The 15,048-nt window shown below is 40.3% G+C and overlaps 1 protein-coding gene across 7 annotated transcripts in view; it reads right to left on the reverse strand.

Annotated features, from left to right (window-relative positions):
• Positions 1–15,048, reverse strand: part of Phkb (phosphorylase kinase regulatory subunit beta) — a 175,867-nt gene that overhangs the window by 71,014 nt on the left and 89,805 nt on the right. For all 7 annotated transcript variants that reach the window (XM_038312372.2, XM_038312371.2, XM_038312376.2 and 4 more), the window contains 3 exons: positions 14,426–14,503; positions 12,583–12,741; positions 5,456–5,550 (listed from right to left, as the gene is read on the reverse strand). In XM_038312372.2, the coding sequence (XP_038168300.1) occupies positions 5,456–5,550; positions 12,583–12,741; positions 14,426–14,503 (332 nt within the window). The remainder of the gene's footprint in view (positions 1–5,455; positions 5,551–12,582; positions 12,742–14,425; positions 14,504–15,048) is intronic.

Genomic DNA, 15,048 nt, shown 5'->3' on the forward strand with positions numbered 1-15,048 from the left:
AAGGTTTTAGCACGGACAGTGGTTGGTGATGGCTATAAAATATTGCCAACGTATTTAAAACCAACACGCTATTTGCTTTATGAATGGTTAAAATGATGAACATTGTATATATTTACTCCACTTAGAAGCATATGTTAAAAATTACTCAGCAAATGATGGCAACTAGAGATCAAACATGCAAAGAAAGAGGTTGGATTCCTGCCTCATATCAGCTATAAAAATCCAGGAAAAATGGACAACACACCCAAATTTAAGGGATAGTACTGCAGAATTCTTAGAAGAAAAGGTAGGCGTAAGCTACAAGGTTGTAATTTTGAACTAGGTAATGGCTTTTAGACATGACACAAAAAGCAAAAGTAATCAAAGAAAAACTGGGCTTCATCAAAATTTAAAATTTCTATGCTTCGAATGACAAGAAAGTGGAATGATAGTTTACCAAATGGGAGAAAATGTTTGCAGTCATACAAAGGAATCATCTGGGACACAGAGAATTTTGGTAACTCAACTGCCAGCAAACATATGAAAATATGATTATTTTTTTGCAACTAGGGGTATGAGAATCAAACACAGTTAGGTACAACTTCACCACCCCCGCTACCTTAAAGCCAAGAAAATAAGCATTAGTACAAATGCAGAAGAATGAAAACCCTCGCACACTGGAGAAAATGCAGAATGGCGCAGTCACACAGAAGCCAGCCTGGCAATTCCCCGAGAGTTCAACTGCAGCTTAGCATATGATCCAGCAATCTCAGTCTTAGCTATATCCAAGAGAAATGAAGGCATGTGGAACCAGGGACTGCACTGCGAGGCTGGCAGCAGGATTATTCATAATGGCCGAAGCTTAGACACAATTTACATGTTCATAAACAAAATATACCGTAAACCTAAAGTGGCATGTTGTTCTACCATAAAGGGAATGGAGTGCTGTTAAGTATTGTCACTGATATAAATCTTAAAAATGTTATGCTGGGAAAAAATGCCAGTCACTAAATATTACAGATCATACAAATAGGAAAAACTCAGAGATGGGGAAGAAACAATGACAGGAATTGAGGTTTTTTTTGGGGGGGTAACAAAAAAGTAAAACTGATTTTAGTACATACAGTGCAAAAACTATTGAACTACACACTTTAGTGAATTGTATGAAGTACAAATTATGTGTTAAGCTGTTACAAAAAAATACTTTAAATGATATTATTAGTGTTTTGAAAAATAATTTTAGAGCAAGGTCAAGGAACACAAAATCCTTGTTTATTCATTAGAAGACTTACAAAATATCCATTAAAACATCCTGGTAGGAGGGAAAAGGTGCCCAAGACAGAAGATTCCAAAAGACTCTGAAAACAGGTAAGGCAGCAGGCTGGACTGCCCAGATATCTGAGTCTAAATACTGGCATCCAAGTGGGATTCTGAGACCCTGCACTCTCTAGGCTGGGTCCTGGAGAGGTTGGTGGTCTAAAGCAACAGACAGACACAGCCAAGAGAACAAAAGACAGCATTCTTTCTCTCTGTAGGAGCAGGGCACAAAAACAGTGACCACCATGCAGAGCCTCGTCCTAGTTTCTCAACAGAGGCATCAGTTGCCTACCCACGGTTCTGTACAAATGCCTATCTGAGCGTAGTTAAGCATACCTACAGTGGCTTCAGAGTGTGGCAAATCTATTCAACCCCCTACTCCATGAAGTATCAGCTGGGCCTAGTGACATAGGAGACTTAACACACAGTCGTCAGTTTTGAACTGGCAGAATTTCTCACCTGAAACTACGGAAGCCATCGACCAGGAATCCTTCCTATATTAAAACAAACAAATCCTACACTTGAGTCCTGAAGGCAACATAAAAATGCTCCCTGACAAATGGAAACTATGAAACTGGCTGCTGGAAGAGTTACCCAGAGATAATGTAAAGACGCTTCTGAAACAGAAAATAACACTGGAAGGAAATAACAATGAGAAGGTAGATAGTGAGGTAAGCACAATGCGCTGTCTTTCATTTTAATGATTTTCTTTAATCAGACTGGTAGGTGAATAGAAATTATAACAACTGGACGTTTTGTTCAATGACCAGAGGGGGAATAGTGAAATATTCACACCCAACAGCATGTCTTTTACACGGCAATGGTAAAATAAACTATAGTATAGTCATCCCATGGAGTATAACTCAGCCACGGAAAGGAGCAAACCATAGATACAACATTTAACTACTGGCTGCTCTTTCTTACAGAAGAGCTGCGTGATATTTTGATTGTGTTCTGACAAATAAAGCTTGCATGGAGTCAGAGGGTGGAGCTAGCTACTAGCTTACCAAAATTAACCATAGAGGTTTGGAGGACTATAGACAGATAGGAAAGAGGAAGTAGTAAGGTGGGGCTGAGAGAGGATCTCAGCCTTTTGGATGAAGAAACGGAAGAGGTAGGAAGTCACTGGTGGCTGCTCCCCTGCTTCTCTGATCTTTCAGGTTCTTACCCCAATATCTGACTCCCAACTTTTTATTGATAAAGAATAATTAGTTAAGGCTTCACAGAAGTGTTAAGTTATACATAAGTGAGAAAAGACAGTCTTCAAATTGATAGCTATATTCAATTATTTAAGAGTCTTGAAGTGAAAAAAATATAAATCATAAAAGAGAACACATTGGTAACAAAAGAAGCAAGCAAGGCTCTAAGATGGAAGTCTTTGTGGTGACATAGTCACCGTGCAGTGATACCAAGCTACATGTGATGCAGTAGATAGATGTAGCACTACAACTATGTGTGAGAGCAACTGGCTCAACGAAAGCTTGCACTGATGCTAGTTTTCTGTTTTTCATACTGTTTAATAAAGTACACAGGCACCGAGGGTGTAGATTCCTGGAAACTCTGTGTTCTCTGTGACTTCTTGTGTGAGGGTTGAGGAAGGATTCCTAGGAACTTTCTCTGTAATTTCCTGTGGCTTTTTATTTCTTTCAAATTAAAGAGCTATTTTTATTCAATCAATAGCTACAAATTTTGACGACTTAAACGTGTACATGACTGACACTCAGTAGGAGTCATGGGCAAGGATACCTGAGCATCTTTCCTGCGTGGCAGTGCTATACACTGTTGGATTACTAAGCACTTCTCTTTATCTCCATGGGAACAGAGGCTCAGCTTCATTTCCATAAAACTTGCCAAAACGCCTCTTCCTTTAAGGTCTTATTCGGCAGTCTTTCCCTACACTGAATTCTGTGTGTCTACTACATTTCCAAGTTTTGTGGCCTCTACTGACTTGTGAAGGCCAGAGGCAGACCTGAGACCTAACGCACCCTCCGTTCATGCCAGACCTCTCCGTTCAGGCATCATCTGTATTTTGCTCTTCTCTATTTACCTTCAGAATATCTGGCAGAGCTTAGAGCACTTGGTCAATCCCAAGAGACTCTTTACTCATGGATTTCAACATGGCCAGTCACAACCCAGCCACAAAACAAACCAAAGAGAGGGCTGCGTATCTGGTGCATTTCTGACCCCCACGTCTCACGCACTCAGCCCCAGCAACGGCTATAGGCATGTCAAGCACGCTATCACGGTAAGAAAGCAGCACAAGAGGACGTGCGTTACAGCCAGGCTCCCGATGGAGAGGGCAATCCTAGTTCCCAGCAGTTTTCTGTTGGGAATCCTCATCCTCCCTTGCAGAAACTCGGGTTAGTGCTGCACAGACACACTCTGCTCATGCTGCAGGAGAGGAGCCCCAGCCTTCACCCCAGAGAACTCTCTTAGCTAAGAAGTGGCTGAATCTAGAAGGCTTGCCAGGCATAGCCCTAGAGCAAAATAAGCAAATAATTCTGATATAAGTAGCTAGCAGGAAACCCTCTCTACAGTTCACCCTTACTGTTCTGTGCTCTGAACAAACTTTCCTGAGTAGGAGAGAAAGAACTGCAAGTATATTGTGTTCTGTAATTCACAGACAGCCTGCAACCTGCCCGACGTATGTCAAGCATGAGAAAAGGAGCACTTTTGCTAGTCACATGCCTAAACAGGCTTTGTAGTTCTATCTCCTCCTACACCTCAATTTAAGAAAAGGCTTAATATACTGTCACCCTGGAGAACTAGGTCAAGCCCGTGAAATACCGTGTAAATGACAGTCTGAATGTACACACAGTCTGGCAATAGCAGAGTTCCGGTACTCTGCTCTTTAGATAGACTCCTCATTTTATACTTCTTAAGTAAACATGAACATCTCACATGGTACAGGCTGTACACTGGCAGGACACACTGGCTTAAGATAAAGGTCAGTCCTTACCTTACAGAGGATAATAGGCCAGTGAAATTTCTTATTTCATATTAACACAAAGCTTTTTAAAAAATTTTAACTTTCTTTCTTTCTTTCTTTCTTTCTTTCTTTCTTTCTTTCTTTCTTTCTTTCTTTGTGTGTGTGTGTGTGTGCATATGTGCATTTTTTAAAATAAGCATTTGGATTTGTAAGCATATCAACAGCAAGTGCTGATACCACTTTTATTAAATGCATGCTAACTGCTTGGAAACCCAGGCACACACTCAGGTTCATTTCCTTTCTCCTCAGGCAGTTCCCACAATCTACAACATTTTCATTTTAACAGTTCTCATTACTGGTATCATTTAATAGTTGAGGATTTGCTCAAGTCAACATCAATTTTGCTGATACTGCAAACACTTTAGCGTGTGTTGACACAACACAGTCTAAATCCATGGCTGGTAAACATGAGAATTTAAAAACCATCCCTTCCCGGAACATGGCACTATGTGCTAAGAGGAACTCTCCAGGTACACAGTCCTGTCAGGGAGACACAGGAGGAGACAGCAAGCACAGGACCTCCCTCTCCCGTGGCCTCCTACTCCCTTCCATGGCTTCCTACTCCCTCTCCCGTGGCCCCCTACTCCCTTCCACGCGGCTTCCTACTCCCTCTCCCGAGGCCCCCTACTCCCTTCCACGGCTTCCTACTCCCTCTCCCGTGGTCCCCTACTCCCTTCCACGGCTTCCTACTCCCTCTCCCGTGGTCCCTTACTCCCTTCCATGGCTTCCTACTCCCTCTCCTGTGGTCCCCTACTCCCTTCCGTGACCACCTGCTTCCCCTCCCATGGCCTCCTACTCCCTTCCGTGACTGCTCACTTCCCCTCCCGTGGTCCCCTACTCCCTTCCGTGACTGCCCACTTCCCCTCCCGTGGCCTCTTACTCCCTCTCCCGTGGCCCCCTACTCGCTTCCACAGCACACTGCAATCCTCCTGCAAACACATGCACCACATCCATGACGTCTGGAATCCCTATTTTCTGGAAACGTTTATATGGAGGACACTTAATTTGACTCCCTTATCAACAAATAACCTTTGCTACTTAATCTTAAGTAAAAAGATGTCTTTCTGACAGAAGGAGCAAGAAAAATACATTTTGAATAAAACTGCTTCTTTAATGAACATTTCGATGTCTTTGGATAAATCTAAATTAAGAACTGAGTTATCTCTTTACCTGATTGGAGTATCTCATGCTCACATTACGCTGATTCTGGAGCGGGACAAAGCGCTGGACAGGGTCGATGTCTTTAGGACTGATTAACTCATCAACTGCAAAAAGAAAGCAAGTGACATTATAAACAAAGCACAGCACACCAATACACAACACCCTGAGCCAAAAGAGACAACTACAGGAAATCTCACTCAACAAGAGATGGGTATCTGTTTTCCTCAGCCCAGTCCCTGAGAGATAAGATGCGCTAGGTCATTCTCTCCCTACAGTGCAATGAAATAAGAAGCAAGTGACAAAGAGATTTCAGAAATTTACAAATATATGGAAATTCAGTAACACCTTCATAAATAACCAATGGTCAAATGCAAACTCAAAAATACCTTCAGCGTCAGGTTCAGAGCGCTCGTTAGCATATACATGGTTCTAGTCCCAGTATTCCTCATGGCCAAACAAGGGGAGGAGGAGAAAAGGAGGCAGAGGGAGGAGGAAGAGGGGAGGAGGAGGGGAAACATCCTTCAGTGTACTTTTGATGAGATGAATGAAGATAAACACATCGAACTTCAGGGGCTGTAGAAAAAGTGCTGCTCATAGGGAAAATATCATCATTTGTGTACACATTAAATAGAGCTAAAATCTAAAACCAGTCTCCTAACTTCCCACCTTCAGGTGATGGGGTGGAAAGACAAATCCAAAGAGGAGGAGTGAGAATGATGAAAGTCATAATTAGTGAGATAGAAAGACAATAGAGAATATCAAATTAAAACCGGGCACAGAAAGGGGTAAAATAACATTGGGAAATGGCTAAACCGGCCCCCAAAATAAATACACAATCAAGAACAGTGACAGAGAAAGAAATACTCAGAGACCGAAGTGGGAACGCGGATACAAAATGTATGGCCGCAAGCTAGATAACCTGTGTGAATGGACACACCCCGCAATAACACGAACTGGGTAAACAGCTCAAGGGGCACTCATACAAAGAACTGAACAGATGTATAGAAAAGAAAGTGATTGAGACTTTAAATACACACATCTTCATACAAATGCTCCTTCATATACACATACCACACAAACGACCAGCGTAAGACGATGGCAGTCCCGTGCGGCAGTGCCCGTGGAAGCCCTTTCCACGTGGCAGTTCAGTGTGGCAACTTTTGATAAAACCCAAGTACGGAGCAAGCAAGCCAACATCTAGATGGGAGGGTTGGGGTCAGGCAGGTGGGGAAGAGAGCCCTAAGTCAGTACTTCTCTGGCATTTTGTAGACCACACCTGGGTGATGGTCACCAGCACCTGAGACTTGGAGGCATTGTGTTAGGGAGAGCTGAGTGTAGGTAAGCACCCCTGAAATAAGATTCTGCCTAACTTCTTGGGATTCAAGTTGGGAGATACTATGCAAATTTGCAGGACAATCTCCACTGTAGACAAGTGTACATTTGCACATTATCTTAGTTATGTCCCCTATCTATACATGAGTAGAGTTAGAACTAAAAAGTGAAACTAATGTCTACTAAGATGCATTGGTGCACCCCTGTATTTTATTACAATTAACCTACAGAGTATGCTCATTTTACTTTTCATTTTTAGCTATACAGTGACCATCTAAAAACAATGCCACGCCACGTTCGCTACAAATGTGCTTATATCTATAGACCCTTTATTTTTTTATTTTTCAAAAAGGACAGTTCATTTTCCACAATGCTTTAGGTACTGCTTTTAGGTAATGAATACTTCTGAAAAACAGACCAGGGAGGTAATGATTGTAAAATTCTCTGCAGCTTTGGGAATATTTTTCCATTATAGTTCTATTTTGTGGTAACTCAGAAGCATGTCTGCAATGTTGTCCAAGAAACAAAATCACCAAAGGGTATTTCAGTAACTGCTGGAAGTTCTCATTAATAATAGGAAAATATTCCGAACAGCAGAAAAATCAGCAAGGGCAGGAACCCTTAAAAGGTGCTTACTAAGGTCTTACTATTGTTTAAGCGCCGAGCATGTATTAATTCTAACAGCCTGTTCATTTTACAGATCACAAAATTTGCACACAAATGCTTAAGCAAATTGTTCATAGCTATCATATAGCAGATGTACTTTTATTTGGAAGAAAAAAACTTCTTTTCCAAAATGAAAACCAAACACAGGCTTCACTGCAGTATCTACATGTAACGATTTGTTGATTTCAGTTTAGTTCATGAATCAGGGTTGATTTGTATACCCATATTCTTAAAAAGCAAATTATTCCCCTGTTCATTCGTAGAATCATTAAAATGTAAAGATAAATCCCACAATTGGCAGTATTTATAATGTGTTGCTGTTATTCTATAGAAATGAAATTCTTTCTTTATTTATTTATTCATCATTTGTAAGTGACGACAGATCAGTTAAGAAAAGCTTTCTCAAGCTTAAATGCTAATCTACTAAGACAGATAATAAATCATCTGGTTAGCAAGTCCTTGAAGAGATTATTTGCATTCCGTCTGTATTGCTTTGGGCACTACTTCTATGTGTGTGCACATTCCATTTCTACAATGTGCACTGAACACCACAGGCTGTGCACTTTTCCTCACTCCTGTATTCTTAGTACCTGGGACTCACACCGAGAAACCTCCCTAGACTGACTCACTAAACAAAAGAAACGAAACTGGTGGCATTAGCAAACATTGACACACTAATTGTCCTTGTCATTGCATTAACTTCCACAGTGGTAAACGTGACAAATGCCCTTAGAGGAGCAATGACACACGACACACACAGACACACAGACACACACACCCCACCACCACTACCACCACCACACATACATACACACACACACACACACACACACACACACACACACACACCACATACCCACACCACTCCCACACACATACCCCCTACCCTCCCCCAATCCATCATGATCTCTGTCACTCAGGAGACACAGGGACAGGTCCTCATGGTGTTAATTCAATGGCTTAAGTTTTCTCATGAGGAGAGATAATGAATAAAATGTAGTGTAAATAGTCATTTACATTTTAATATTTTAACATTACAATAAACCATGGCTGAAAGAAGAAAGGATTTCTACTTTAACAACACAATGAATGCCCAACCTCAAAGGTGGGGTAGAGACCAAGAACAGCAACTGTTGGGGAAAAGTCTTGTTATGACAGTCTGGGGACTAGCATGGAGACTCTGGTCTGGGATAGGCTTGTTCGGGTGAATCAGAATCTAGATGCCCATTGCCACAGGTAGCTTGGCTGTAGTGAGTGGGTTTGGGGAACTAAGGGCTTTTCCTAACAAACAGAAGCCCACTTCAAAAGACTGCCGAGGGAGGCTGAGTTTTGTTTACTTAGTCAGAGTCCAGCCTGAGCCGAGCCCATACTGTCATTTAGGACACAGTGGCACTGCCATATTGGGGGCCTGCTTTGGACCTAACAGGGATAACTACCTTTTAACTCCTTAAAAGAGAGGTTTAGTCGCCTTGCTGTCTGCAATGAGGTCATGAGGCATCCCAAGGTGTTTGCAATTGACAAGACGATACCACATAGTCAACATGTGAAAGGAGCACACAGTCAGAACTTATTTCTTAAAGACAAAAATAAAAGCTATTGGGTAATGACAATTCCTCATGATAGAAAAATTAATATAGATGATTTGGCAAGATGGTGATGGGGTGGAAATCTGTAGTTTGCTAATGAAGCAGCTATGCTAGAAAAATCAATCGTTGGTTAAAGCTGTGTCACACCTTCGGTAGTCTTCTGTGTCGATGGAGATATCACATTATTTCGATTCAGCTTCTCTGGAGGGAGGACATGAAAGTGTTTGCTTTTATTCAAATGGCTAGTGCTGCAGCTATGGGACTGAGTCCCAAAGACTTTCTCCTTTCTGTGAAGGTGGCTGGACATGATCCCATAATACTAAACCTTGATTAAAAACTAATTCGGAGCTGGACATGGCAGCATAAACCTTTAACCTAGCACTCGGGGCAGAGGCAAGATCTTTGAGCTCGTGGCCTGCCTGGTCCATATAGCGAGTTCTTGGCTACTGGCAACTACTTACTGGCCACAGGGGAGGAGTGGTCATTTTTCTTCAGTGATATACACACTGCTAAGTTGCCTATGCATCTGGAAATGAGCTCATGCCAAGAGCTCTGATCAAACTCCCTGGGTCGTAGAAAACAGAGTAATATAATTAGGCGGACTTGCTGGGAAAGAGGGCTCTGGACAGCGTGGTAGGGAAAACTAGAAAGGTAATGGGGCGACTGTGATCAAAATGCATTGTATATTTATGTGAAACTGTCAATGAATAAAAAATATAAGGGTAGGTTTGACTAAAACTAAGGAAAAGCCATACAGAAACCCATTATATTATTTGCTACTACTTTTAAAAGGAGTTTGGCTAGAGCTACTTTCTGTACTCCCACAAAAATATTTTAGCTCAAAGATCACAATTTCAGGCTTATTTATTTCCGTGAAAACATCAAAAAGGTACTCTGTGTTCTACAGACCAATCTTGTGGTTGGCAAGTTTTCAAGCTAAATAAGAGTTGAAAGCATTACAGATATGGGTTTAAGAAGAGTCAAATAGGTCTTAAAATACATCATGTGACTTAAACATTTATAATTTACTTATTAAATAGAAACTCTGACTTTCTAGAAGTTCATTTTCGAAGAAAAAGGATACATTGTAAAAATGAATCATTTTCTGAAAACAGTGGGTATTAAGAAAACTATACACAGGATCTTTCTTGATCACAAGAATAAGAGGCACAGTGTTGTTGCATAAAATTTACATAGGCATGCACACAGCATAGCATCCTCACTAGATTTCAGCAGGATAAAAGCTGACCTGAATTAGTGAACGTCCGAGTATTTCTAAAGATTCCCTTTTACATGATTCACACGTAAAAATATTAACTCCAGTTAACTGTCTTTTTATTTTCATTGTGGGGATATCATTCCTTTAATGATTAAATACAACTTTGTTAGTAAACACTGTGTCTAGAACCTTAATGCACACCCATGGACATTTGATGGGTAATGAAATGTTCAAGAATTCAGAGTGGCGGTTAAATTACCCAGCCTCCTAAATGCTGATCGGAACTAGCACGCATGCTCAGATGATGCGGAAGGCCAACGTGGCGGGTTACAACGCGGATTTCCCTTCTCGCAGATGGAAATCAGTACATGATCTCATGCAGCATTCCTTCTACATGCTCTTTAACACCTTCAGAACTTCAGAAGGTGGGAAAAGACGGCCTTCTTTTTGGGACAGTTCAGAAGTGTTCTTGCTCGTTTGGGCCATGAAATAGAAGTGGGGGCAGAACAGTACACATTCCTGCTCACAGGAAAATGCGACCTGCGTTAAGGAGCTGCACACATCCGACACTTAGGTTTGCAGTGAGAACAGGCAGCGCTTTTCTGCTGAGGGAGAATGTTCTAAAATCCTGATTTTAAAGGTCAGTTTGCCATGGAGAGTGCGGTTTCTTTTTTTTTTTTTTTTTTTTTTTTTTTTTTTTGGTTTTTCGAGACAGAGTTTCTCTGTGGCTTTGGAGCCTGTCCTGGAATTAGCTCTTGTAGACCAGGCTGGCCTCGAACTCACAGAGATCCGACTGCCTCTGCCTCCCGAGAGCTGGGATTAAAGGCGTGCGCCACCACCGCCCGGCGGAGAGTGCGGTTTCTTCATCCATCAGCGTTTCCCAGGGGCTTGTCTAGGCTGTCACTCTTTCCAGCCGCAGCAACACCAAGCGGGATATTTACCAGGAAGAACAGGGTTTACGATTTCAAGGCCCAGGCCAGTTTTCAGACCCAGGGTCACAGAAACATTTCATCACGTCCTCTACTTTCATACCTCACCTAGCCGCCCTCGGCTAGAACCTGTTTAACTTAGTTTTGAGTCTCAAAAACCTTTCTATTCACACGGAAGAGATGGACATGAGCTTTCTAGCCACAATAGTCTTTGATTCTTTTCCGTGAGCCTGGAAGCAGCACCTGTATCAACGGTTGCTGAGACAAAACAAATCCCTTTACCTCTTCAAAAAGAGAAAATTACATGCTCTTAATTAGGGTTAAATTTACACCAAGACTGAGAAAACAGACACAGGAAAAAAAAAAAAAAACAAACTGAAAGGAGCATCAGCTTGATTTCTCTGCCTGGTTTTTTTGCTTTTGGGTAATGCGTATGAAAAGCTCAAACTGAACCTTGGGAATCAGGCCTTGGACATCTTATTTCCTCATTGATGATGAAAACAAGCCAAAGATGCTCATTTTCCAGCACATTCCCAAACGACAAAGGCAATAGTATATCGTACAGTGAGAAGCTTTGTTTTTGTTATTCTTTTAGCTTGCTTGCTTCATAATCTGTCATACATGGATCCTGACTCTAAATCTCAACCGTTTTTATAAACTGCCAGTAATACTAGAGATGTTACAGAAGTATGGGATGGGAAAAACATTGTAAGTCTTTTGTTTTTGCCAAATTTTCTCATAGATATTCTTTTTCAGTTCTAGAAATAGCTAAAAAAAATTTTAAAATAATTATAGTTTTTATTAAGCCACTAGATAGGAAAGAAAATTACCAACACATATTTACTGGACAAAAAGACAACTTTCAAAGATGACCATGCAGTTTACTAAAGCAATGCTCAACAATGCTGGTTAGAGTAAGTCAGAAACGTTCTCATCTTACACAAAACCAGCTCAAAGTTTTCACAACCTTCTGCTAAAGGCTCCAGGCTGGATGCAGAGACCGTCACACACAGCCACAGTGCACCTGCACCTACTACACCTTTCTTCTTTTTTCTTTTTTTTTTTTTTTGGTTTTTCGAGACAGGGTTTCTCTGCAGCTTTTTTAGAGCCTGTCCTGGAACTAGCTCTTGTAGACCAGGCTGGTCTCGAACTCACAGAGATCCGCCTGCCTCTGCCTCCCAAGTGCTGGGATTAAAGGCGTGCGCCACCGCCGCCCGGCTCCACCTTTCCTTCAGGAGCTGTTGCACACCATCTTCACCTTTGCAGTCTAGAGACTCACCAAAGAACTAACAGAATCCACCCTAATCCAATTTCATCCAAAGGAAGAACATCACCCAAGCAATATTTATTGCTAACAACCTGATAACAGGGAAAGAAAATAGGCTCCCAATCAGCTCCACTTACCTAGGAGTTTCGCAATGACATAAAGAGCTTGTCCCCAAAGAAACAATTTCCCATCACGGCCACAATTACTAGGAAACCGTTTCTGACTACCAGGGTTTCTCTTTTCATATTCTACAAAGTCAGCAGGCACATAATAGTACTTTGGTACTACAGGATATCCTATAGAGTAAAATAAAACAAAATTTAATTTAGTTTAGAAGCAAGCATGTTAAAATACAACAAAACAGTATTCTTCCCAAATTTCCCTTTGAAGAAACTGTGGACAGAACAGCAGGGACAGCAGCGGGTTGTACAGGGGCAGATTCAGTGAGGTACAGAGAAGTCTAACACTCTGGTCGTTTCAAATATTGCTAGGGAAATCCATGGAGGGAAGGTTTCTTGACTTTAGAACTAATCCAATAGTATATTAGGATTTAGACAGTGATGAATGTGTATCTCCTTTAACAGCAAACACTTTTAAGTCAATATATACAGACATATGTGTTTATATGTGTGTATAATATGTGTATACATATACACATGTGCATATATGTGCATATCAAGGATATATATGTCTATATAGTATACAGATATTCAGAGTGATAAGAGAAGTTATATTAAATAAAGTCAGTCTAAGAAGCATTATAAATGAGATACTAGTGAAAATAAACCCCTATTTAAATATTCAGCCTGTCTTCTACCATTCAGTGTCCCTGAAGGCAAAAAAAAAAAAAACTCAGCCTTTTATTAAAACATATCTTTAAAAGATACATCCTTCAGCAAATAAAACTATTATTTTAAGGATATGTTCCTTGTAGGGTGAAGCAGACGGTATTTTGTAACAGAAGTCTACAGTAAACTTAATTTTTGTAATAAAATAAACAATAGCCTTGAAATTCTGCTATCTTCTTCATCCATCACTTGATAGTGAGAAATGTGTCTAAAATCAGGGAAAGCGGTGAAGAGCTATGGGGAAGACTGTGAACATCACTCTGAACATGAAGCCAAAAAGCAGAGTATGTTAGATGACCACTTCCATGTGTCAACGATCCCTTCCTGAACACTAAAAGACCTGACTGTGGAAATTTCAGATATTTCACTACTGTACTGCTTTTCCAAGAAGACAAGGGAATATTTAAAACACAAATATTGAAAACAAGTGGCTATTGAAAAAACTCTTTTTTAAAAATTAGCATTTATTTTTTAATTTAAAAATGTTTGCTGTGTGATGGTGGTGGTTGATCCCAGCACTAGGGAAGTAGAGACAGGTGGATCTCTGAATTGGAGGCCAGCCAGGTCTAGGACAGCCAGAGCTACACAGAGAAACCCTGTGCTGAAATACCAAAAAAAAAAAAAAAAAAATTCATAAACATTTCACAACTTTTAACATTATAAGCATTGAAAGGGTAAAGCAAAATAAGAAGTATTTTATTCAGGTATTCCTGGAACCTTCATCCCCTTCACCGGCTCACAATTCCATGTACAACAGGAAAGAGCCCCAATGCTGTGAATGACACTCCATGCTTTATGTCCAAAAGACTATTCATTTGTTTTGACTAGCCCATCAAAACTCAAAACATTTTGACCCACATACAAATTTTTAAAGCTATTCTCATGAGACTATAATTCTATATAATTCTAATAATATTTCCAAACCAAAGGTATCCAGAATACTGCCCTTGAGTATATATCCTTACCTCCAAGATTTGGCATTTTGATTATTTCTAAAACATTGAATCTATCCGCAAAGAATGGCATATTGGCTCAAGGAAAAGCATTCAAAACGCAATGCTAAAATCCCAGATGTGTCTCCACAATAGAGTCCCCTGCCTCAGCTGAAAGCAGTCTTGATAAAGAACTATACCTTCTGTGGTCTGATGAAGCAAAGGAGTCAAAAGGTCCTGATATTCCTTGACTTGCTGAAGATTACCTCTAAAAACACCTAAAACAGAAAATACAAAATCCAAGTCTAGCCATGCTCAATAAGCATAAAAACATTTTGACTTAAAAAAAACTTCTAAGTCCTTTTAAAATTATTGTGCCAAATTTTATATAAATGAAAACATAAAATTAAAGAGAAATGTAAATAGGTATGACATTTTTATAGAAACTTATTTCAGAAAGTCATGTTAGCATTTAGAATTAAATATTGAATTAACTGAAATTTCACTATGCTTAAGCATAAATGTTATAGATATTCAATATTATGATCATAGTATTCATGACTTCTACAATACACTTTTCTTTATAATATGAACAAGATACTGGCATTAATATTAAAGATTTCAAAGTGATTTTAAAAGTTCTTTAAACATGTGGAAGGCAAGGACTAAAATCTAAGGTTGTCCTGACTTCCAGGCATGTGTTGTGGCATGTGTACACCTGCACTCACATGAATGCATGCACACACATCATACACACACATCACACAAATACTTCACACACAGAGAGAAACAGACAGACAGAAATTTTTAAAAATTCCTTAAA

The sequence above is a fragment of the Arvicola amphibius genome, chromosome 15 (assembly GCF_903992535.2).
Source record: "Arvicola amphibius chromosome 15, mArvAmp1.2, whole genome shotgun sequence".
Taxonomy (NCBI): domain Eukaryota; kingdom Metazoa; phylum Chordata; class Mammalia; order Rodentia; family Cricetidae; genus Arvicola; species Arvicola amphibius.